The following is a 24,156-nucleotide window of genomic DNA, read 5'->3' on the forward strand; positions in this document are numbered from 1 at the left end:
GACTGTATTATGGGATTCTATGAGCCAATATCCCCCCTACAAGCGTGCAGCTAATCAGCCAAGGGATTAGCGAGGCACATCCCACCTGATCCATTTGGTGAGCAGCCCAAAGAACATTTGGATAGTTCATCCGGGCCAATACAACCAGCCCGCAAAGAAGAACTCAGTATGACCTGTCATGGAGAAGCCCGAGTCAACCAGATATTGACCACCCTCGACGCCGTAACTGCCGCATTAATTCCTGCCTCGCATGTCGCCAGCGCAAGCTGAAATGCAACCGTCAACAGCCCTGTGCGAACTGCGCCTGAGCCGACCGGGACTGCGCTCTCTTGCGACTGGACTCACAGCATAGCATCCACAGGAAACTCGCTGTATTCAAGGAACAAACAGCTTTGCTGGAGAAGTGCCTTGAGTGAGATACGGAAGTCACCAAATCTACCAAACCGGGGTCGGGATCGCCAGAGGAGGACGTGGATGATATGCTCGTCGCCTCACTTGAATAACTCTACTGGGGATTCAGGATGCAGCATACGATCATGAGGAAGATGATGACTCGGATGACGATCTATATGACTTGGGATTCCGATTTGGAAAATGCGCGTAAACAAGCCCTTCCACCCGCAGATGGCAGATGAGGTAGGCATCTCATACCCATCTATGCCACTTGGCTGCTTTCTTTGATGGTCCTCCTGATATGCTTGGAGTTGTTTCCTCAGCTGTCCGCCTTTGTGGATGAAGTATAGGGGAGAGTCTGGGATGGTGCCAACATGATATAGTCTAGTTTATCATAGTTTGGTATAATTAACCCTTCCATCAAGTTACAAATTATGTCAAGAGTGAGCGCATACGTGTCGTACTCCTGAAACGGCTACGTGATGCCGAGGAAAGCAACGACCGTATCCACGCGGTGGATGTAACAAGTAGAGCGATCGCGACGGCACCAGGAGTGGGATCCCCCTACTCAACCCCGTGGCCGCGGAAGCACTGTTGCGAGATGTACACTGGAGGGCTCGGATATCGACAAAAGATCCTGCGTACTTTGAAGCTCATGGAACGGTAGACCACTCATTCTGCATATCAAGCGAGAAGCATAGACAGAGTTTCATAGGGCACCAAAGTGGGATCCGCGGGAAGCTCGAGCCATTGGAGCCGTTGTTGCAGACGATGACCGCTCGGAGCCCACGCTACCTCGGATCCGTAAAGAGTATTATCGGCCATCTTGAAGCGGCGGCCGGTTTAGCCGCAGTATCAAGGCGATCCAGGTGATTGACCGGTCTGCAGGCCATTGCTGTCGCGAGCAAGTATTAATTTTTGGTTAGGGGGGCTCCAATTGCCAAATTGTTTTGGAGGCATACACCTCCCAAGTCAATCCCCTGGCAGTGATACAGCATCGAGCCGTCCAGATCCTCTTCCCATCTCTGCACACTCGGAGAAGGAAGGAAGAAAGCTGCCATGGGGTTGCGAGACTATCTCTTTTAACATCCGCACGTCAGTATGGCTGATCGGGCATATACCCTCAGCCACCTTCGTGCCAACCATGAGAAACGGTCCTTTATCAGCGCAATAGCCGTTGCGGAAGCAGCTACCTTTGTGCTCACAGGATAGGGAGCACAATGGGCACCTATACGATGCCGCCAGAGACAGACCGGCTGTGCGTTCGTCATCGCACCAACCCGCGATCTCTACCATTCACTCAGCTTGTAGATATCATTATCACATTATATTTAAACACATACGATGGCGCCTGAGTGTCCTGCCGTGGATGCTGGCTACCTTGACCAGTTCCTCAACGTTAGGAATCTCTAGTCATAGGGATTAAAATCAAAAGAATCTATGTAGCAGATGGGCTTTGCAGCAACGGAGTGTACATATGCCTCGGCATAAGAGGAAACAAAATCTTCCATTTTGCTGCATTTTGACATAGTCTTGGACCCTTGGGTAGTTCTGTCTACAAAATAACAAAGTGTAAACCCAGGGAGATGACACTGTGGTAGGCATGGCCAATGGCGCAGACAGAGAACAGCGGGAGTTACAGTATATAAGTGTAACAGCCAACCAGAACTATGACCACTTGTGTGGCTTCAGATAGACTATTCGCGTCCGAATCAATTGTCCAAGAGCACTTGCATTCTGCCTCGTCACCGTCGTCTCACCCATTTAACAACATAACGATCCGAATTTAAATGTATGTTCTAGCTGAGGAACACGATTTCGCCATCTGGCAGCCAAAAATTCTGTGATGTCAGGCAGTTACACAAGCCATCGGCACAAAGCCGAAATCATATCTTTGGGATGTCAAAGCACTCCGTATGTGCGCCGGACTACTGGATTTGCCCGGTAACCATGCCTTGGCGCAGCAAACCGTTCTTATCCGCCATTCCTACCCTCTTCCTCTTGTCTCAAGTAGATTGAAGGCTTCCCGCTCTATCTTTAGGAAGAGCTCTTCAGAGTTCTCAAACTGCGGGAAGCCTGCACCGGAGTACGTTTGGTGCTTCAACTCTGAATCTGGACCAGCTTAGCTTGATGAACTGCGGATATTATGTCTCTCAATGTGAACACTGGCAAAGCAGCAAATGCAGAGATAGATGTGCTGAGAGAGAATGAGAAGATGGATGCCAATACTTGTCCTTATATGAACGTGGGAGCGGAATAAAGTTGGAGTGGACTTGTTCTGGCCAGACTCCATTCCCAGAAGCCACGTGATCGATTGTTCCTTTGCCACAATTTTGGGTCGTTTCTGGTGCAGAACAGCGTGGGAGGATCCCTTGCTCCATACTCCAGAGTTCGACTGGCCCCGGCAGCCTATCAATGCCATTGTTCACCAATCATAGGTGCTCTTTGCTCTCTTATAGTCCCCCCCCCCCCAATAATAGGGAATACGAAGCGCACGGTATCCACTTCCCACATCTCTCCATGAACGAGACAGGGGAGGATCGTCTTGCTCACTGTTGGAGTCGGTGAATGTCTGTGGAATGTTACGCCGACGGCTACTTATCAGTAGCTCTATCTAAAGAGGATCACAGAATGAGATGATAGATCCCTTGTATTATTGTCTGAATCTCTTCTTTAAACTGACGCATCGAACCTCCATCCCTCGACGGATCCACCCGGTGAGAATCATTTCCCGAGTGGGTGTTTTTTCCCCGAAGTCATAACCCAATCCGGAAAAGGTTGAGATGATCACAACGGCAGAGAAACTATGCAGGTCATTGCCCCTGAACTCAGCAAGATCTTCGAGAGGAGGGACATCTTTTGCCGACAGCTCCGTCTAAGATCGTGCAAAGATGTCAGTCTTTGTCCTGGGTGACGATGGCATCGCGATTTCCTTCTTCTGCATCTACCTACCTCCCCACCCACCTGCCCCTCCCCCAGGCCCTTGATCTTCACTCCTACACTAGATCGACCTCCATGTCCTGCACCGCAGTTCTTGATGATGGCAGACGCATCAGGCGCTGACCGCGGTTGGATTCTCCACGCGGTCTCCTGGCCGCTGTTCGGAATCTGCGTGCTTATCACCGCTACCAGATTCTGGGTACGTGCGCGCATCCTTCGGAGCTGCGGCTGGGATGATGCATTCATCCTGCTTGCATTGCTCTGTGCTGCTGTCAATACTGTACTGGTAACTTTGAGCATCATGCATGGCACGGGGCATCACATGCGCGATCTGTCACACGAGCAACAGATCGCTTCAGTAAAGTACCAGCTGCTTTCCCAGGGGTTTCATGTCATGTCAACAAATTGGGGGAAGGTGTCGGTGGCCTTATTTCTAGTTCGCATTATTTCGGGAGTGAAGCAACACAAGCGAGCCATGTATGCGGGGATGATCTTGCTGTCTATCATTAATATCGGTGGCGTCTACACCATCTATGGGCAGTGCACACCCACTGCAAAAGCTTGGGACAATGACATCAGAGGCACCTGCTGGCCAGAGGGCGCACAGAGAGATTACGCTTTTTTCCAGGGCTGTACGTATGACTGGACGGACCTTTGACGAACGTGGCTAACCGGAGACCTGCAGCTGCTTCTGCATTCAGCGACTTGGTTCTGGCGGTATATCCTCTCTTTACCATCAAGGATCTGCAGATGGCCACCAAGGTTAAATTTGGGCTCGGCTTCGTGCTCTCGCTGGGAATCATGTTAGTCCAAATTCCCGCCTCAAATTCTGGATGCTGTGCTCTAACGTCATCCCGCCTAGCGCAATGGTGGCTGCCATTATCAAGACCGTCCACTTGGCGGCACTGTCAGCTAAAGCTGATTATACGTGGGATACGCTCAGTCTGACGATCTGGGTTGCAGTCGAACAATACCTCATCATTATAGCCGCGTGCATTCCTGCACTGACGCCTCTTTTCAATATCATTGTGCGTCGAGTAACCAGCAGGCGGTCTAAATCCAAATCAACTCCTAACGAGCTGGGAGCAAGCGACCGCAAGCTGAGTCACCCTCAACCCTACCTGGCTTTTGCAAGCGTAGGGCGAGAGTATGTCGAATATCCCATGACCTACGTGGGGTCCGCGAAGGATTCGAAGCGCCGTAGCAGTGACAGTGAGGCGCTCATTACGACTGAGCCTAATTCACCGACCGGGATCCTCAAAACAACCGAGTTTCATATCCAGGGGGTGGCACGATACGACGGAATGTGACGATTCTTCATGTATTTCAAATTAAGTCGAACTATCTCACATTAATATCAGAATATTCAGGATTCCGCATGCACCATGCACCTTCCATCCAGTTATCAGTGCAGGGAGGGCAGGGAGGGATGCCTCGACTGTGTCGAAGGTCTGTTGGAGACACCGTCACTCTAAGGCTACTGGAAGCCCCGGTGTCCACCCAGCATTTCCAGGTCAGCCATATCAGCCTGCACTCATTGTGGATTTAGGTAATCATTCCAAAGGCAACATGTTCCCAGGACGAATAAACCTTCTATCGGACATCTACAGCCATCGGACTGCATACCTTCGGACAAGCACAGACGCAGTTGAAATATCTCCCAACCTGCCACAACATGTGTATGTGCCAGAACTTCATTCAATACCTGCACCTCAGGCAGTTTTGTCCGGCGATGTAAGCAGATGTTACCGATCTAGGCTGTAATTACCTCCAGGCAATGAGCGCTAGCTTTCGATGCTAAGTATCGTACCAGTCAAGTCCTGGAACCTCGGCTGGCAACCGTGCCCAACACAGAGAGAAGCATTCAATCGATTCGATTGGCCACTCTTCAATTGATATCAGTATAGTTCTCAGCAATAGCAATATATCTATGCGGGTCTCTGCATGATTTGGACCCATTATATAGCTATCCACGGGACCAACGCGGGAGACCCGAGGTAGAGACCGTGGTTCACTCGAGCTCGTTCAACTCTCGAGCCTTGGGTTTGGTTGGTCGTATTAAGGGACGATCCACGGTTAACACGGAGTTCCCGTGGTCTATTGGTTTATGTTATGTTGCTTTGTACTGTAGCAGAAGTGTGCCGTGGCCGAGAATGCTCGCAACGCAACCCCCAGACATCGTGAATCAAGCAACAGGTCTGATAGTCTGAGAAAGGTTCCTTGTTTTTAAACGCATAATGAAACAACAAAAGACCGATTAGTTCGTCTATATCGAATTGAAGAAAATTTGTACAGTGCGAAGTAGGCAAGCAGTTGACTGTATAGCCCAGTCGAGGAGAAATCAAAAGAAAGGCAAAACTGCCAAAGTATGTCCGCTCAATCCCATGCAATAGGTTCGAGAACTCTTCTACCAGAATCTGCATAATCATTAGCTCAATCCACAGTGCCGAAGAAAAACCCACATACCTCATGACATAAGGGCAGATCGAAATTCCTCCATAAGAAGTCCAGATCGACTGTTCCCTAACAGGGGTACCCGTCTTCGCAGCATTGATCATCCATCCGTCCCGGATGAAGATACCAACGTGGACAACCTTGTTCTTGCAGTCACCGCCAGTAGCCCAGAAGAGCAGATCGCCCTCCTTGGCCTGTGCGCGCGGAATCCGCTTGCCCATGTTCGAGTTGTACTGCGTCTGCGCCGTGCGGGGGATGGTCTTCTTCAGCGCCTGGCAGACGGCGTACTGGGTCAACCCGGAGCAGTCGAAACCACCGCCAGAGGGTCCCTTGCAGCCACCGCCGCCCCAGACGTAGGGGAGTCCCTTCTCCTTCTGGGCTGCGGCGACGATGGCCTTGCCGGAGCCGCTGCCCGAGGAGCCGCCGCCGCCGCCGGAGCCGCTACCGCTATCGCAGTGCTTGGCGACGTAGTTGGTGGTGCCGGTCTTGACGTAGTAATCGGCGACGTAGCAGCCGTCGGAGGTCTTGTCCCAGAGCTTGTCACCTTTGATGTCGGTGCCGGGGGCTTGGCAGACGATGGAGACCTCGTGGCCCTTGGGGTACGACTTGACCACGGGGTAATTGGTGCCGGGACCGGAGCGGCAGTTGACGCCGTCGCCGGTGATGGGGTAGGCGCTGACGGAGGGAAGGATGGCTGCAAGGGATGCAGCGACAATGGAGAGGTACTTCATCTTGCGAGAGAAATAGAGATCCGGGTTCGGAGATGTGGGTTTGGTTGGAAGCCTGGGTGGTTGAAGAGGAATTTTCTAGGGGCAGATCATACCATTTATAGGCATTGAGCCTTGTTGCTGCTTCCTCAATCACTAATATCCCCAGGGTCTGTTGATCAACGAGCGCATCTCGTATTCCCACCGATTCCAAACATGTCACTCGTGTTTCTTCAATTCAGGGTCCAGGAATGGGGCCGAATGTCGTATTGGTGCCCAAGTTTAGCAGTAGACGTGTTACGGAGTTACATCGACTAAGATTCTGCAAGTGCCCTGCTCGTAATGCTCGTGTCCTGGCATTGCAGAAGTAGAAAGCTACTTGGAGTTAAGCAGCAGGGCATGCTCTAACAATAGATCTAAAAATAGCATCCAAGAAGACACAAGCTCTGAAGCTTAACTCGTCGTGTATTGTTCGATTCTTCTCGTGTTGCAGCTTAGCCTGCAGATCACCATAACGTAACATGAATGAATACGAGATCAGGCCACCACAATCCCCCAGGGGTATGGCCTATCAAGGTAAATTAATTTGGCCTAATAGACTAGTTTGATCCGTATTTGTTGAACCCTGCTGTGTGGAGGTCATCATGCTGCGTTGATTCCTTTTTGAGACTCATTCAGCGAGACCATCTCTGCGCGATTCAAGACGATGCCTAGAGAAAGCTAGGTCAAGCAACACTCCAAGCATTTCTCCCTTCTGACTGGAACCTGAAGCTCTTGGTCCTTGTCGAGCTGGTTCTCGACTCTTTCCTGGATGCAATGTAACCTTGAATAGAAAGCCTTGCTCGTATTTGGATGGCTAGCTCACTGTAGCCTATGTATGTCCATTTCATTGAATTAGCTGCTCCTGATCGGTAAGAATTGCTGAGTAAATCTCAGGCGATGTGACGCTCAAGACTCATTGCAAACGAGATCTTCCTTTCATGATCTGGGGACTCTGGCTTGCTAAATTGCCCGAATCTCTCACCAGAGCAAGTCCATGGTGCTCTGTCTTCATAAACAGTCGCATTCCTGGAATATCAGACTGGTCGTGTGATCAACCGCTCACATGTATTCAAGACCGTCTGGTCCGGTACTTGTTGTGCTGTGCTGGAAATAAGCAATTATGTGGGAACGACTGATAATACGTTCAATAGCAATGACCCTCATCCTTACCTGCTCCTAAAACCAGTATAACGTGGTCAACCAGACCAACAGTCAATATCCGGCCTTATTTGATCATGAATATAGAATCAACCTCGCCATCCCAAGCTTCCACAGATACCTGTCCATTTCATGCGCCACCAGCGCTCCCAAAGATTATCAGCTTCAGCACAGCATTGAGATGTTGATCCCAGGAAAGATGAAGTCCGGTCGCCGTCGACGTGGAGTACGTGCTCCGATTGCAAGATGTATCGATGCGCCATACTTGTTCTCTGATGGACTCGAATATCATGAGTGCAGTTAACAGCGACGGGACGGAGACTGTCATTAGCCATGGCACCCAGACCATGTCTCGTCTTTGGAAGTACTAGATGTGTTGATGAACGGGTATTCTGAACGGACGGGCTGGACAACTGTCGATATAAGCTGAAGGAGGTGAGACGCATTGACGTGATGGATTGACGTGCGAAGTACTCTGTTGCTTTGCTCGAGAGTAACCTGGGGATTGAATCCTGAAGATGTTCATGATAGATTGGAATCCTGCAAGCTGGTATTAAGGGAGGTGTAGGCCACAAAAGACAATGCAATCTATCCACTTTGTCTAACCAATATTGGATCAGCAGTAAACTCCAAGCTTGTACCTACTTCAGGGAGGATGACAACCCGGTGTCATCCCATGAAGTCATTTCCCGCCCGGGCATATATTCTCATAAGAAACATGTCTAAGAGGTCCTTCCAGTCAGCTAAACAACTACGAACAGTCATCTCATCATCATCTCCAGATTGCCCCAATTTGAATTCCATCTCTCGGTCGCTAATACCTTATACGCAAGTGACAAAGAGACCCCCCATTATCAACCAGACGAACAGAAATTAGACGCTCGATTCTTCCCTACAAAACCACCAGGAAATCCCGTCTCCAGTAGCCCTGAGGCTCAATCTATCAACAAAGCCCGACATTTTCACATTAAGACCATTGCACAGGCGAAATCGCAGCTGATGTAAGCTAATAATCTGTGGAGTAGATAGGTGACATCATCGTTGCGCAGTGCGTATCTTATCTTTTCCAGTCCTTTGTGACCTGACAGCGACAATTCTGGATACTTTTAGAGGCGAATCATGACACCGGTTCATTTATTTTAGCTCTGACAAAGCTGGAGATCTTATGCATCGGCGATGCCATTTCTACTTATTTACTTCTACATCTACTGGCTGTAGATAACACAATCGCAGAAACACAACTACTCCTCAGAGCAAACAGCAAAATGGGTCCTCTATCTAGTTCTGCATCGGGCGATAAGCTCGCCCTCAAGGATGCCGGAGGGAATAGCGTAAGCCTAAGTTTCCAGCTTCCAGTCTACTGTCGATTGAAACCAAGGAAATAGGCCCTAGGATCTCGACCTTCGCAACAAGATCAGTACACCATCCTCCTCCCCGCGCAGATCCCCTTCAAGACGGAAAAGACTCTCCTCTTCCTCGGAGTTTACGATGGACAGTAAGTCTCTACGTACCCATGCGATCATGGAGTCGTCAAATAGATACTAATAATTTGATACTGCAGCGTAACATCCGACGTCTCCCTCCACGCCAAACAACACTTCCACCGTCTCATCCTCGAATCCCCCGATATCCAAGCAGGTAGCTACGAGAAAGCCATCGAAGGCGCCGTTCAGAAAGAGGATCAACTCCTGCTCGACCAATTCAGAGCAGGGAACGAGGTGTTTGGTAAATCAGGCTCGACCTTCTCCGTCTGCCTGGTGGATCTCACGGACGGGGTCCTCGTGGTGGGAAACCTAGGGGACTCGCACGTTCTGCTCGGTGAGCACTATCCCAATGGCTGGGAGGTGGTGAGTATACGTTATCTCCCTGTCAGACGATGCTAATGCATGGTAGCAACGAATCACAAAGGCACACAAACCGGGCTCCGATACTGAAAAGGAGCGTATCAAAGAGGCAGGGGGAGTAGTGAATCGGGAGCTTGGGTCCCCGCGAATCGGTACTTCTTGCTCCTCGGTGTCGCATTGTAATTCAATTGCTAATGACAGCCGCAGGCGCCCTGAATATGTCCCGCGCGCTCGGAGACCTCCAGTACAAAGCACCCCTAATCAACGCGGATGAGCCCTTCTCTCTCGAGCAGGAGATTGCCGGGTTCAACCCTGACAAGGAACAGGGGGATCTCCTGTCTAACCGACCGGCGATCTCGCGGATTGAGCTCAAGGAGGACAGGAAGTACATCGTTATTCTTACGACGGATGGGGTGACGGACGAAATGGAGGACCGGAGAATCCTTGATCAGGTCGTGGCGCATTGGAATTATGGGACTCGGGCGGAGGGTGTCGCGGGTAAGATCACGACGGAGGCGACGGGGGGCCCGATGAGTGATAATGCAACTTGTATATGTGCTTTTATTTATGGGAGACAGGCAGCATGATTGGGCTTAGCATGGCGTGGCGTATCATACCATATGATGTGTTCAGCAGCTCCCAGACTATGGACATGGGAGCCGAATATACCCCGGCTAGTTATTGTACTTCCTCTGGTTATCCATATATCAAATTGTATATGCCCATGAAAGGCATGCAACAATCATATGTTTGCTATCAGCTCCGCTCTGGCGACTATAAAATGACATCACAGGATCGCCGAACAAACGTCATTCTCGGCCTGATAAACAAGATGTCAATATAACCTATTGGATATAAGTTCTGAGAGGTGTGATAATCCAGCAAACCTGATTGCCTGATTAATTTGCATGTGAATCTTGGAATAATACTTAACTGCCTTCTACATTGCCCTCACTTCACCATCATCATCCTCGATACATTTTCAATTAACCTCCCCAGTCCTAACCACGAACCGCAAAATGCCCAGTGTCCCAGACCTTATCGCCGAATCTGACCTCAACGACCCCAAAATCCAAACCGCCGCCCCAAACTGCCCCGTCACATCCGAGCGTCCCCCCGCACCCTCCACCGCAACCTCCATCCCCAACCCTGGCGTCGCGCGTGCCAACGCCGCCATCTCAATCGACAACCCCAATGGCGACGCAGACTACATCGCCAACTACGGCGACTTCGTACGCCCCCGTCCCCAAGGCGCCAGAAAGTTAATGCTCAGAAAGCTGACAGACCAGACCCCACTCCAACAACATGTCCTCTTCTGGGACCGCGACCACGACGGCCAGATCTACCCGCTAGACACCTACAAGGGCTTCCGGGAGCTAGGCTTCAACATGCTCTTCTCGCTGCTGGCAATGCTGATCATCAATCTGAATTTCTCGTATCCCACGCGGTTGGTGCATTCCGTGATCCCGGACTTGTGGTTCAGGGTTGATGTTGGTGGGATTTATAAAGCCAAGGTGGGTTCGTTTGACTTGGGACGGGTTGAGATGGGAGCTGATGAGAGGTATGCAATGCAGCATGGTTCCGATAGCGGGACGTATGATCCTGAAGGACGGTTCATCCCGCAGCATTTCGAGGATGTGTTTGCCAAGTATGATCGGGATCACGACGGGGCGTTGACTCTTGGGGAGCTGTTTGAGATGGTGCAGGGAAATCGATGTGCGATGGATCCGTTTGGGGTAGGTCTTTTCCTTCTGGCTTGATTGATTTGATTGAGTGTGAGGCTCACGGCTGTAGTGGGGTGCTGCGTTCTTTGAATGGGGGACCACATGGCTGTTGCTTCAGCGTGATGGACGGGTCTACAAGGAGGATCTGAGGGGCGTTTATGATGTATGTCATTTGTCATTTGCAAGGAGTGATGGTGATGAGGGCGAGCTGACAGACAACAGGGATCGATATTCTGGAAGATCCGCGAAGAGAGGAAGAAGGGCGGTTGGAAGCAGGGGTATGGCGTTGGAGGGGATGGGTTCGTGGGTGCTGTCAAGATGTATTGATATCCGTACGTATACGCAGTAGTGCCGCGAAGAGAAGGCACTTAGGGGATTTATTCCTGCTATTCCCATGACATTGTGCAGTCCATAGTTTCAATCAGTTTTTTTTGAGCAACCTTGCTAGGTGAGATGTGCTAGGAGTGCTGTCGTCGCCGGGAAGCATGAGGCGAACGCTGTAATACCATCCAGCAGGGCAAGTTAACAAGATCAGGTCGACAGGCCTTCTTGTTCGTGCATTTTAAGGGCTGTGTACCAGATACGAAGAATGACTTCTCCCACACGACCCGTCGCTTGTGAGTCTGAAGACATGATGCTGATCGCCCCTTGTCGTGGAGGACGTCCTCGGCGGCAATGGTTTCAGTACGAATGCGACTCTCCGCGAAAGACACGTTGAGTCAGATTTCCGAAATTAGCGATAGTAAGCTTATCGACTAGTAGCGAGACTTTATTAGTGACCGTCCGGCCTTTGGCGGCAAGGAGGAGCGGATCGTAGAGGCTCTTTATGTATACCTCCCTGGGAATCAGATGCATCCTGACAATAGTTGTATCTAAGGATGCCAGCGGGATAAACAGTGGTGGGTACTATTCAACAATGACTATATCTTCTTGGTCATAAGCTGTCAAAGCATAAAAACCACCACAAGCGCCGTTATCCTCTTCCGTGCAATAAGTTGATACTTGACTAGGTTCCTGACATGACTCTAGGACTCGAATTCCGCATCAGCTAGGTTGTTCTGTCATTCTACGCTGACAAGGTACATTGTGTGCGCTGGACAATGCATGCTACAATAGCTCCAGTACAGGTAGGGGTTTGAACCAACAGGCTCCTGACCTGCTAGGGACAGTCGAAAACAGTCCGCATCAAGGCAACTGGGAGAGCTGCCCTCTGGTATGATATCTTCCATTTATTCCAACCCGCGAAGCAGATCTGTTGTTTCAAATTCACACTAATGCAGCCACAACAGCAGCTTACCGCTGGTGCATCTGCATCTGCAGAGTCACCAAAGCCCACTCTCCTACTGCCAACTGCAATAGGTAGATACACAAGTACAACTCATCCCACATGACAACCGACGAGGTCCTTCCATTGCGGATGAGATGGATCCATTCAGATTCTGCAGCGCCAGGTGTCTAGCATATCGCCGCCGCTGCTCTCTTCCTGTTGATCTCACTTCTGCCAGGATACACCACTACCGTCTAATCCACTATGGCTCGTGCTCTACGAAGTGGCGGGGTCAGTGACTCAGGGTATGAGTGCAGCACCACCACCACTGTAGTTGGGCGAACAGTAAGAGCTCGCAGTACAAAGTGACGAGAGATTTGACTAACATAGCGCAATTGGCAATTCAGATTGGTTCAAGTCCAAGGGGGAGTTCCCGACCAGGAGAGCTGATTCCTCAGACCGCTATCCACAGCTACATTTGCTGCGTTGTCTTAACGGAACTAGGTCGTCGGACCTGCGTGACAGAACACCCAGTTGATCGGTCCGTTGTCTGACCGATGCACAGAAACTTTCCAAGGACTGACAGATAGCTCCTCGCTCTGCGTGTGACTGTCCATTGCTCGCTTGGCCACTCCACTGGGGTCATACCACGGCACAACCCTGACACTATTCGTGCCGCCGAAGAAACTGTTCGGGCAATCCATGCCAACCGAGAATTGGCCACCTTCTCTGGTAAATCGAAAAGGGATGCCGACAAGTGAGCCAAAAAAAAAACTAAAATTTCGCCCCAGGACCTTTTTCTTCGAGTAAACATACACCCCCACGCTTATCATGTCATTATCGTCGTGCACTACATCCTTTCCACGTGTGACTGCATGCGTGGCTGGAGGCATATAGGCTGTTTTTGTCGTTCTCTCGCCATTGGCAATGTCCTCGGCGCTGGCACTAACGGCATCGTCGGTGTCATTGGCCACAAACATGACATTGACTGCGTCCTTCAAGAGCAACACAGCGCTTCCTTTCCCCGTCAAGATATGTCAGCAAAACACCCAGTTACGTCATCGTTATCCGGTTGATAATAGTACACTTACCGATGAGGAGGAGCGCCCCAGCGACCCACGGGGCGATGAGCGTCATAATCGACCCGGCCGTGAGTGCGCCATAGTTGACGCCTATGCATATCAAGGCCACTATTGCACTACCAGACTCGTAGACTGCCCCTATAGACGCAGCACTTTTCGCAATATAAACTAGACCCGCAGAAACCAAGATCAAAGTCACCCAGCTAGTTTTTGTTTGGGCATCAAGGGGGACCCCCTGAGCTTTGCTTCCATCTCTTTTGCAAGGCTCTTGCCAGTCAGCCATGTTAGCCTATTTAAGTCCCGGCGAGTCATATAAATACCAGAGTGCGACTGGCCGGAAGGGATCTTCTCGGAGGCTTCCTTAATCAAATTGGGTGGAAGCTTCGCAAAGCTGAAGACCCGCTCTATCTCCTGCCTGGTAAAACTGCGCACATTCTCAACACTCTGGGACACGAAATCGCTGCAAGGGAGCTTCAGCTCGCGAGCTTTGCGATTGATAAGCTCTGTCCCAGTCTCACGGCTGAACCGGCCTTGATCCGCGTCACTGGTCGGAAAGAATACAGCCACCTCCATCTGGCGAGGACGGGCGGGGCCTTGAGAAGGAAGCACAAGTGTTTCGTCATTCACCTCCTTTTGTACGGCATTGACGAGCTTCGAGAGCTGGTTAAGACTGAAATTGGGATCTTCTGTCTTGAAGGCGCAGCTCTGGTCATACCAGTACCACATAGTATATCTAGTCGTTGACATTTTAGACTCAGGGAGGGTAGTCATCGTATGAGAAAGTCGATTGATGGTGGATTGTTCAAGGTCGCCGGATGATATGATCTTCTTATAACTTTGCGAGCCCGCATTGACCAGTATCTATTTTGCTTTATGGCAAGTTGCTCCATTTCCAGATGCATTTGACATCTCATCTCCATGACCATAGACGCAGTGGTGATGCTTCGCGTGTGACCCAAAGGCTCAGAGCATCTATCTACACTCCATTGCGGCATTTTCGAGATGCATATAACACGCCATCTCTATTCCAACCGAGACACGCGTGACGCTTCTTTTATGGCTCAAGGGTGGGTGACAGCTCACCTGGCAACCTGGCGACCTGGATAATCCATGAGGGCTCCAAAGTGTCGATCTACATGGTGAGCCATAGCACCAGAGGTATATGCGGGCTGCAACTGGGGCGCGACGCTTCCCTATTGGATATGCTCGTTGTGATACGGACCGCCCTTCTGATCAATGGCTATATCTTGATGCTACTAAGATTTGATAAGTTCAAAACATTACTTATCCCCGCCAACTAGAAGCCCCTCTAAATGCTACGTCGGGTTGTCCTTGCGAGGAACAGGACGGTCGGACATCATCTGCATCCTGGCTGGCTGAGGATGCAGGTCATTGCCCTCTCTGCAGGTACGATGCATTGAAACCCAAGCCAACCTAACATTTCCGGCGATGGATCAACAATGTATGCTCACTGTTCCCCACGGCGCTGCGCAGACGAGCATAGTCAAACTAGCATCTGATCTGTGGTCAGACCCCGCGCGCAGAAATGCATTTGTCTTTTGCCGAAGGGAGTCGAGGAACTAGGGAGACAGTATATAGTTTCACTGGGGGAAAGATCTGGATATAAATACCACGCATACTCCCCTTTAAGAGGGGATTTTCAATGTACTGATCAAAGATTCACCTAAATAATGACTGAACGAAAGGTAAATGTGTAGCACCTGAGCCACTTGCCTTGAGGGCCTACTGAAGAACTTGGCTCAGAGAGTTATGTACTCCGTTTACAATCCTCAAGTGTATGAGAAATATGCACCCATTTTGAATAAGTAAGTGAGGTCCCTAACATGAAATGGGATTGCATTGAGCCAGAGTTAGGATAGTGAAAGAGGATACGGGCAAAGAGCCACTCTTTGTTCAAAGTCCTCCGAGAGGCTTGACCGAGTAAGTGCTGGAGAAACAGGCCGCTTAAAATGCTAAAGCAAGACTGACATAAGAATTGCGCCAGGTATATGAGCGAAGGAGCTATCCGTCGCCTCAAAGAGGAGGTGAATATGCGTGGTGTCTACATCGAGGTTGAAGGGGAAGAGGATGGCCTTTCGTTGCAGCAAATGGAGGAAATGCGTTCCTCTGCATAGTTGGGGATATACTTAGTGCGCGTCTCTTTTCATCGACGGGAGTGTCTCGAACACATCAAGGGTTGTTCGTCGATATCAGTCTAAATCGCATCGATCCTTTGGGAGCGCTTAGTTAGATCACGCCACGGACGATTGTCGAGTAACAAATTGTTAGATATTAATCATCCTGGTCCTCTTATTTCTATGTTGAGGCTGGATCATGTAGACAACAGAGCTTCGCATTCCATTTGAATCAGATTGATTAGATAGTAATTTGATTTTCCTCTCCCCTCATGTACTGATATATCTTTCCGACGGAAACCAGGATGCTCGTGGGAATAAAACTGATTGATGACCATGAGAGAGAAGCATCCATGCATCGGCATCAAAATGATTTGTCGCAGAGCAGCAACACTGCTATGCACGTTCTTCCCTCCGTCCAGTGTGTTGGCTCGGGGCGAGTTCCCAGATTGATATACAGATGTCCCGAGGTAGATGAGAGTGGCCACGATGACTATGACGTAAATGCTTGGCAACCAGATAGGGAAGACATCTTCGAGACCAAGATATGATTGCACCGTAGTCAGAGTAATAAATTTCACCATGGCATTCTTCAGACTCAATCGCACTTCATGATCCAGGTTACTTCCGGGTCGGCCTTGTTTCGGTTGCATCCGAATAGAGAAAGTAGTCTCCGCGTCAGCGTCCATGGCCTCCCCAAAGCCGGTTGTACCAAAGCGAGGGAAGGTATTTCCTGTTAATTCAGGGAAGGACATGGAGTTTCTTGCAAATCCATTCGAATCATATTGTGCCTCTGATGTAGTGATTCCTTCAGCATTGGACTAAGTTTGGGATTATTTGCCATCCAGGCAATCAGGCTCATCTATTAAAGAATGACGTGCATTTCGGCATCGCAATGGTCGCATATGCCGGCACCTCATGAAGCCGGAAGTCAACGGCCAAGTTCTGCAGACGCTGTAGCCCAGACAAGCGTCATGATGCAGAATTGACAACAAGTTCAATGGCCTTGACCCACTTGTGTCGGTTCTTTCCAAGCTTGAATAGAACTGATTGATAAGTTCACAGAGCTAGATCCATAGTCGTTGTCACATGGCAAAGCTGCTACCAGTTCGAGACCAACGACTATAAAAGCAGCCAAGCGCCCCGTGAACTGCAAACCGTCAGCTGTGAGCCACAGACTTTCAACGATCAAGATGAAGTCCCTCATCTGGATCCTTGCCGGCTCTGCCGCAGCAGTCCCCCTTGTGTCCAACTCAGAAACAAAGGTTATCAACATTCCCGCCATTGAGACCCAACCGCCCCGTGGGAATGAGCCCGGTGCGGCTCCTCCGCTGGTCAACAGTGCCACGACTGGCGTCACCACCCACGGTGCCTACTCTGGCACCCCTACCACCACCGGTGCTGAGCAGTATCCTTCCACGCTGGCGGCCACTATCCCCATTCAGCCCAACCCAACCGCCACGTACTACAATCCCAATGGCAAGTTGACTGAGCCAATGCCGATGCCATACATGCCCGCCGGCGGCGTGGGAACCAATGGCACCGTGCCCGTGTACATGGTGCAGAGCGATTTTGACTACCAGTCCGTGGCTCTGGGCGTCCACCAGGAATATATCGAGCTGGACCTTTTCCACTATGGTCTCGAAGTCTTCAGCGAGCAGGACTTTCTCGATGCTGGTCTCACTGTCGAGGACCGCCGCCTGATCGAATACATGGCCACGCAAGAGGCCGGCCACGCCACCCTCCTGAGCAACATGCTGGGCGAGTCTGCCCCACGCCAGTGCACATAAAACAATCCTTTCAAGACGGTCCGCGAGTTCATCGACTTCAACGTCAAGCTCACCCGCTGGGGCGAGTCCGGGACCTGGGGCTAGCTGAGCCATCTCGACTCTAAGGAGGTCGCGACCCTGGTCGTCGAAGCGGAAGCCATTGAGGCCCGGCAGCAGTCTATCTTCCGCCAGCTTCTTGGCCTCCAACCCATGCCCATATGGTTCGCTGCCGGTATCCCGCAATCCTGGCACTGGACACTGCTGGCCCAGTACATTTCGTCCTGCCCGGCGAACAACACTCGGCTGGTCTGGCAGAACTTCCCCAACTTGCATGTGGTCAACCAAGCCAACCCCAACCGCATCAACGCCAATGCTACCGCAGCATGGGAAGTTGTCGGAAACCGCACTAGTGATCCAAGCAATTCGACAATCCCAGCGGGCCAGTCCTGTGTCCACAACAATGTCACGGGTTATAATTGCGGACCCGCCATTTCTCGCGACAAGTACGATCCGCTCACATTCCCCGGGCGCAAAGTCGAGCTTACCTGGGATGAGCCAGGTCGTGCCGTTGGGCCGAACAACAGCTACGTCACTTCCACGACAGCGGGCAAGCCCTCGTTCGTGGCTTGGTTGTCGCAGCTGAACTTGATCTATACCGAGCTGAAGGTAACAGGACAGAATAAGGGATATACCTATCAGCCGGCCAGTGAGGTCTTTGAGACAGACCCAGCCTTGAACGGCACGGCTTTTATTGCGCTCACGGACACAGATATGTTTGTGACACCGTACAACCTGACCATACTGAATCCTCATATCCGTGCTTTGGGACTGTACCAGGCGGGTTGATGGGATTCTGTAATATATAGTGAACTTTGCCATCTTTTCAGTCGGCAGAACTTTATGTCAGTCATAAGAGCTTTCACTTTGATCAAATGAGTAGCCAGTCTTCTCCTAATTGCCCTATGCCGAGTACCCAATTCGAAGACTTGTCCTTATTACCGTCCTGAGTCTGCCAGTGCGACTGCAGGATCTTCCCAGCGTTGACCGTGTTCAAACACAAGGTAATCGTCCAAAACCGTTCCAAAGCTCGGATGACAAATTCTCGTTCACTTGAGGAGCGACATTCAAGACCAGCAACGAAAATAGGCCACAGGAGGCACTTGAACAATGCGGCATCCCGTTTGAGTGTCTCGATGGTGGCAAAGAGATTCTGCACCACCTCCTCTTGTGAAGTGTCTCGACCAGAAAGCATATCTAGAACGCGCCGCCCGTAGATGAGAGCACCAAGCTTATAGCACTCAGCAAGAGTCGCAAGATTGTGGGTAGCATACACTGTGGATTGACGGAGATTTGCAGCCCAGGAATAGCCATGAAAGCTATGGACGGATTTTATCATGAACGAGGTGTTGCGGATACAAACTTCAGATGCCTGTCCGGCAGTAGCAAGATCTCGTTGGGAAGAGAAAAATTGGACCGCGTTAAGAAGCTGCTCCGGACAGCCGAGAAATGACTGTTCGACCATATCTGGACCCATTTTAACTTTATCTTCAGCAGGAAAATTTGATAATAGGTTCGGCCGTACAAAGGTCCCACCAAGTGTCTCGATTCTGTTTCGTGTTAGAATCAGAAAGGTTCAGAGCAGAGTGTACATACAGGTAAATCTGTTTAGTGATGAAGCTCCGTATTTCCTGTACTGTCTGGCCAGGATCGTGGACTTGCGACAACGACTTGTTCAAAGACAAGAGAGCTTTTGCGCCTTCCAGATGGGCATTCCACCGATCGTTGCCTGACTCTACCAGATCAAGGAAGATGAGAAGGAAAATGCTCGCAATAGTCGGATCTGATCTGCACGACTCTGGATCCCCGACGATTTGAGACAGGCCATGTATCGCCTGATGTTTGAAAACAAGTGCATTGTGTTGGGCATTGTCAGTCCAAGGAACTGGTGCTTCCATGCCATTAAAGGTCTGGCCTTCATTTGCTCTGTGCCTTGCTGCGAGAGCAAGAACCGTGCTGAGCAGGAGGGGATCCTTTACTGCCAGTGGGATCAAATTGCGAAATGGGTTTTGATTACTGTCATAGACAATGAAGAGCTTGCATATACGATCATTATCTTCTTATTGTTAGCTAGCTTAGTATTTCGACCAGCTGGTTCACTTACAATAGTCGAGATAAAATTTCGACACTCGGTCCAAGCTCGACATCGATGCGTCCCCTAAGCCGATCGGCAAACCTTGTTGACCTAACATAGTAAGACATGTGCAACAGGAAGGAAACGACAGAGACTACCTCGGCGTCTCAACTTGATCAGGCCCTGCTCATCGCCTGCCGGGTTGTTCAAGCGACTGTACGACACACCCTGCATCTTGCCTCGAATGGCGACACCCTTAACCCATCTGATAGGCCGTTTCTGGTGACATTCGAATCCACTCTTTACGCATTTACCGCAGGGAATACCGGATCTGTCGCATTGTACTCGACGATGCCGGCATGTGTAACATGCTTCCAACTCGACCATCTTGGAGGTGGAAATATCAACCGCGGATTGGCGAGATGTTATCTATCATCATTGATGGAGTTCGATTCAGACATCCATGCCTAAAAAACGAAGATAGCTATATCAAAGATGGAAGTGTTGGAGATGGGCAAAGTATGGTCATGGTTCCATAAACTTGCAGGAAGGGAAGATGCATGTGTCAAGACAAGGGGATCTGAAACTATCACGTGCTTATCCACTCCTTGTCTACTGCTTATCTACAAGCAATTCCGAATTAGGAAACCCAGTTCATCATCGCCCCGCGTCCATCACAATAATCCATATACAATGTATCCAAAAACTATTTCTTATCCTTCATGTCCCCCCTCTCTTTAACCGTCTTTGCTATGCCCATCCCAACCTCCGTCCCCAGCTTCTCAAACCCCTCAATAACCCCCTCCCGGTCCCCTGCCCCCATCTCCTGACTCATCTTAAACTTCCCCTGCAACCGCTCAATCCTCACCTTCACTCCGATAATATTCTTTTTGAGAAGCTCGATGTAATTCTCCGGCGCATCGCTCACCTCCCACGGGCCAGGCCTCTCACCCCCAGTATACCCCATAATCGCAGTCTCCGCATGTCGTGACAGATCATTCACCTGGCGCGACAGGAACGCCCCGGTCTCCTCGGCCTTGGAGTCGCAGTACACGGTGATCTTGCCGTAGGCCTGCACGGCGGAGTAGTTCCAGGTAGGCACGACCTTCCCCGTGGCGGGTTTCGTGTCTTTGTAGAATTTGGGGGTGACGTAGTGGTGGTGTGGGCCGTTGAAGAGGATGAGGACTTCATCGGGGAGTTCGAGGGTTGTGGATTGAGTTTGGGCTTGGTGCTGGGCCAATGCTTCCATTAGGGCTTTGGCTTGTGGGTTTTGCTTGGCAATGTGCCCGCGGAGGGTGCCTGGGGTGAGATCGGAATTGGCTTTGTCGGTGGGAGTGTCTGGGATGTCGAGGACGAAAGGGATGTGGCTGGATTGGAGGAGGGGGTAGTTGGGAGATTTGATGGCGGTTGTGAGGATTCCGAGGGGATTGTCGCGGATGAATTGCTGAAGGAGCGGGATGTGTGTTTCGGCGTGGACGGCGCGGAGATACATGATGATTTGGTATGTGTAGTTTGGGTGGTTATCCTCCTTCGTTGTAGGGGACGGGGGTTATATATCCTCGATTCTCTGATCAATGAGTAGAGCCATGCTTGGGATATCACTGGTATTCAATTGGCCCATGACGCCGAGTCAGATTCTATCGGCGCAGGGCGTACGCCCTCGGAACTGCTAAGAGTCACAACTGTCTCAGTAGAAAACAGTACAAACGGTCGATTTGGAAGGCAAATGTCTGCACTATGATTGGGTCAACTAGATACATCTCAATCCAGAAGCAAGTGGGTGGCCAATAGCGAAGATGGATCTCTAAACCATTCCTTTTTCAGGAGTTGTCAGGAGTGGGGTATCTGTTACAGCCAATCGGCTCACAGATTTTCATAACGATCATTGAAAATCGTCACCACTTCCCTTCTAGGAAATTCTGGGGAGTGGAGCTGGCTGATTGTCACTACTATCAAATGCACTCAGTACCATACATCTTATAAATCTGAGTAGCCACGTTCTGTATCGCTTTCTGAATCTTCTTACCATACTCACACCAGCATGATGCCTCTTTCACAGGACAGCCACCCTTCCACAAAGGCACTCCATGCCGACGGCCGACTCAACTTGGTGACAGACGTCGCACCTCCAATCCATCTATCGACCACATTTCGATACTCCAATGATCCTGACCAATTGATTCCGTCCGAGGATCCTATTGTAAGCCTCTAAGTCCCAGTACAGGATTCAATTAACATCCCCAGGCCGAATTCGATGGCAAGAACTACGTCTATTCACGGGAGTTCGCACCCAATGCGACCCGCTTCGAGGCCATTCTCTCCACCTTACTTGGTAGCCATGCCGTCAGCTATGCCACGGGCCTAGCTGCACTACATGCAGCCCTGGTCCTTCTGAACCCACGGCGCATCTCCGTTGGCGAAGGCTACCACGGCAGCCACGAAGTCATCGGTGTTCTCACCCGTCTCACAGGACTCAAGAAGCTCCCGCTGGACTGTCCCGCAGAAGACCTGCAAGAAGGTGATGTGATCCTCCTCGAGACACCTGTGAACCCACTCGGCACCGCATTCAGCATCGAAGCGTACGCGCAAAAGGCTCATTCGCGTGGAGCCTACCTCATCGTCGACAGCACGTTTGCTCCGCCGGGCTTGCAGGATCCTTTCCTCTGGGGTGCAGATATCGTGCTGCACTCTGGTTCCAAGTATTTCGGCGGCCATAGCGATATGCTCTGCGGGGTGCTTGGTGTCAAGCGTGCAGAGTGGCATCGTCAGTTGCTTGAGGATAGGGCCGCGCTTGGCCATGTCATGGGAAATTTGGAGAGTTGGCTGGGTGTGCGTAGTCTGCGTACACTGGAGGTTAGGGTGCAGAGAGCGAGTCAGAACTCGGCCAAGTTGATTTCTTGGCTGAATGATGCGTTGACGGCTGCGTCGCCGACGCCGGGGAGTGAAGAGGAGATCGTGCAAAAGGTACTGGTGAAGATCTACCATGCCAGTTTGCAGGATGAGGAGTGGTTGAAGAGGCAGATGCCGAATGGGTTCGGGCCTGTGTTTGCGATTGTCATGAAAGATGAGAGACTTGCGAAAACGCTGCCCAGCAAGCTCTCTTTGTTCCAGCATGCGACAAGTTTGGGGGGCGTTGAGTCGTTGATTGAGTGGCGGGCCTTGTCGGATTCCAGAGTTGATCGGAAGTTGCTGAGGATCAGTGTTGGGCTGGAGGATTGGCAGGACCTGAAGATGGATCTTTTGTCGGCTTTCAAGTCTCTTCTTGAGGTTTAGCGTTGTGTCAATTCCGTGAATATGTTGTTAATGGGTCTCGCTTATCCAGTATTCAAACTCTTCATTCACACACTGAGTTAGTCCAGCTGGAATCGCTTTTTTACAACGAACATCATTTATTGTTTGCAACAAACGCCTACAAAGGATGTGTTTCTTTGTTCGAGAGGTTTAGCCTCACCTTTTATACTTCCCATGCTGCTGTGTCCCAGCCTACGAACAGCAAGCTGTGCAGCTCAAATGAAGCACCCAAAACACATCATCGACCCCAACGGGGACGTGACCATAACACTCCTCAACCCAAACGCTCCATTTGCTGTATCTGAAGAATGGGACTATGGAGAGGATGACCAATCACGCTCGTGGTTTGGAACAAGACAGTGGAATCCGCTGAACAACGAACAAGCGGTCGATTCGCTGCTTGATCTTACTATCATTAATCAAGACGACCACGACGAAGCACCAAAATCCGCAGAACCAGAGACTTATGTTTCCCTATTGGCGGCAACGGATCTTACGAGAGTGCCGACTCGCCGACAACGTTATCGTCCACGGAGAATGAGCGAAAGCGAATGTATTCGGAGTGAATATACACGTATGTCCATACCCCCTGGACAAGAGCGCTTGCTAAGTGTAATTACCTAGGCAAACCCGCATTCAACGACGAGTACACCTACCAAGTCTCCTCACGACATCTGATCCTTGCCTCTCCATTCTTCCGCGCAGCACTAACAAAAGGGTGGAAGGAGACCCATACCCTAGGCACACACGGCTCCGTCTCATTCACCGTCTACGACTGGGACGATCAGGCGCTCTTGACTTTTCTGAATATTATACACGGACAACACCGCGATCTGCCCTGGAAAGTAGGGCTAGAGCTCTTGGCGAAGATCACCGTCATCGCTGACTACTATCAGTGTATAGACGCTATTCAATTCATGGCGCTGTCGTGGTATGCTTATCTGAAGCCAACATGCTCCGACCTGGTTCGGCCGAAGGATATTGTCTTGTGGATGTGGGTGTCCTGGGTGTTGGGTCTTCCAGAGCAGTTTCGGAAGGTTGGCACAATGGCTATGGAGCAATTGAATGAGCGAATGGATTCGTTGGGGTTGCCTATTCCAAGGAGGATACTAGGTGAGTGCTATACAAATTGGTTAGATGCAGTAGCTGATTTCCTTAGATGCTATCAACCACCAAGAAGGGTTTCCTAGCAGCCTTGGGGAGGGAAATCGTGTACTTT

At 50.6% G+C, this 24,156-nt stretch overlaps 11 protein-coding genes across 11 annotated transcripts; 6 read left to right on the plus strand and 5 right to left on the minus strand.

The window, feature by feature from the left end:
• Window positions 1–1,754: 1,754 nt before the first annotated feature.
• AFUA_5G13725 (uncharacterized protein) lies at window positions 1,755–5,003 on the plus strand. Its single transcript, XM_748189.3, has 3 exons — window positions 1,755–3,965; window positions 4,019–4,136; window positions 4,196–5,003. Exons 1-3 carry the CDS (start codon window positions 3,431–3,433, stop codon window positions 4,641–4,643), a joined length of 1,101 nt encoding a protein of 366 aa, XP_753282.3. The 5' UTR covers window positions 1,755–3,430; the 3' UTR covers window positions 4,644–5,003.
• A 435-nt stretch (window positions 5,004–5,438) lies between these two features.
• Window positions 5,439–6,980, minus strand: AFUA_5G13730 (C40 family peptidase; the record flags this gene model as incomplete). Its single annotated transcript, XM_748188.2, has 1 exon — window positions 5,439–6,980. The coding sequence occupies exon 1, from the start codon at window positions 6,516–6,518 to the stop codon at window positions 5,439–5,441; it is 1,080 nt and encodes a 359-aa protein (XP_753281.1). The 5' UTR covers window positions 6,519–6,980.
• Window positions 6,981–8,959: 1,979 nt separating this feature from the next.
• On the plus strand, window positions 8,960–10,125 carry ptcD (PP2C family serine/threonine-protein phosphatase; the record flags this gene model as incomplete). The annotated part of the gene is made up of 5 exons (XM_748187.1): window positions 8,960–9,025; window positions 9,080–9,189; window positions 9,256–9,541; window positions 9,588–9,690; window positions 9,740–10,125. The coding sequence occupies 5 exons, from the start codon at window positions 8,960–8,962 to the stop codon at window positions 10,123–10,125; spliced, it is 951 nt and encodes a 316-aa protein (XP_753280.1).
• Window positions 10,126–10,557: 432 nt separating this feature from the next.
• AFUA_5G13750 (caleosin family protein) lies at window positions 10,558–11,634 on the plus strand (the record flags this gene model as incomplete). The annotated part of the gene is given in 3 exon segments (XM_748186.1): window positions 10,558–11,274; window positions 11,333–11,594; window positions 11,612–11,634. The coding sequence occupies 3 exon segments, from the start codon at window positions 10,558–10,560 to the stop codon at window positions 11,632–11,634; spliced, it is 1,002 nt and encodes a 333-aa protein (XP_753279.1).
• Window positions 11,635–13,029: 1,395 nt separating this feature from the next.
• AFUA_5G13760 (uncharacterized protein) lies at window positions 13,030–14,382 on the minus strand (the record flags this gene model as incomplete). Its single annotated transcript, XM_748185.1, has 3 exons — window positions 13,030–13,517; window positions 13,621–13,878; window positions 13,932–14,382. 3 exons carry the CDS (start codon window positions 14,380–14,382, stop codon window positions 13,030–13,032), a joined length of 1,197 nt encoding a protein of 398 aa, XP_753278.1.
• Window positions 14,383–15,584: 1,202 nt separating this feature from the next.
• Window positions 15,585–16,501, minus strand: AFUA_5G13770 (uncharacterized protein; the record flags this gene model as incomplete). The annotated part of the gene is made up of 2 exons (XM_748184.1): window positions 15,585–15,738; window positions 16,071–16,501. 2 exons carry the CDS (start codon window positions 16,499–16,501, stop codon window positions 15,585–15,587), a joined length of 585 nt encoding a protein of 194 aa, XP_753277.1.
• Window positions 16,502–16,939: 438 nt separating this feature from the next.
• On the plus strand, window positions 16,940–18,361 carry AFUA_5G13780 (putative stress response protein (Rds1); the record flags this gene model as incomplete). The annotated part of the gene is made up of 2 exons (XM_748183.1): window positions 16,940–17,511; window positions 17,626–18,361. The coding sequence occupies 2 exons, from the start codon at window positions 16,940–16,942 to the stop codon at window positions 18,359–18,361; spliced, it is 1,308 nt and encodes a 435-aa protein (XP_753276.1).
• An 82-nt stretch (window positions 18,362–18,443) lies between these two features.
• On the minus strand, window positions 18,444–20,033 carry AFUA_5G13790 (Zn(II)2Cys6 transcription factor; the record flags this gene model as incomplete). The annotated part of the gene is made up of 4 exons (XM_748182.1): window positions 18,444–19,122; window positions 19,169–19,550; window positions 19,677–19,757; window positions 19,805–20,033. 4 exons carry the CDS (start codon window positions 20,031–20,033, stop codon window positions 18,444–18,446), a joined length of 1,371 nt encoding a protein of 456 aa, XP_753275.1.
• Window positions 20,034–20,352: 319 nt separating this feature from the next.
• Window positions 20,353–21,138, minus strand: AFUA_5G13800 (FMN-binding negative transcriptional regulator; the record flags this gene model as incomplete). Its single annotated transcript, XM_748181.1, has 1 exon — window positions 20,353–21,138. The coding sequence occupies one exon, from the start codon at window positions 21,136–21,138 to the stop codon at window positions 20,353–20,355; it is 786 nt and encodes a 261-aa protein (XP_753274.1).
• A 427-nt stretch (window positions 21,139–21,565) lies between these two features.
• AFUA_5G13810 (putative transsulfuration enzyme family protein) lies at window positions 21,566–23,030 on the plus strand. Its single transcript, XM_748180.2, has 2 exons — window positions 21,566–21,846; window positions 21,891–23,030. Exons 1-2 carry the CDS (start codon window positions 21,688–21,690, stop codon window positions 22,917–22,919), a joined length of 1,188 nt encoding a protein of 395 aa, XP_753273.1. The 5' UTR covers window positions 21,566–21,687; the 3' UTR covers window positions 22,920–23,030.
• Window positions 23,031–23,111: 81 nt separating this feature from the next.
• On the plus strand, window positions 23,112–24,127 carry AFUA_5G13820 (uncharacterized protein; the record flags this gene model as incomplete). The annotated part of the gene is made up of 2 exons (XM_748179.2): window positions 23,112–23,511; window positions 23,562–24,127. 2 exons carry the CDS (start codon window positions 23,112–23,114, stop codon window positions 24,125–24,127), a joined length of 966 nt encoding a protein of 321 aa, XP_753272.2.
• Between the last annotated feature and the right edge of the window lie 29 nt (window positions 24,128–24,156).

Source organism: Aspergillus fumigatus, chromosome 5 (genome assembly GCF_000002655.1).
Source record: "Aspergillus fumigatus Af293 chromosome 5, whole genome shotgun sequence".
Taxonomy (NCBI): Eukaryota; Fungi; Ascomycota; class Eurotiomycetes; order Eurotiales; family Aspergillaceae; genus Aspergillus; species Aspergillus fumigatus.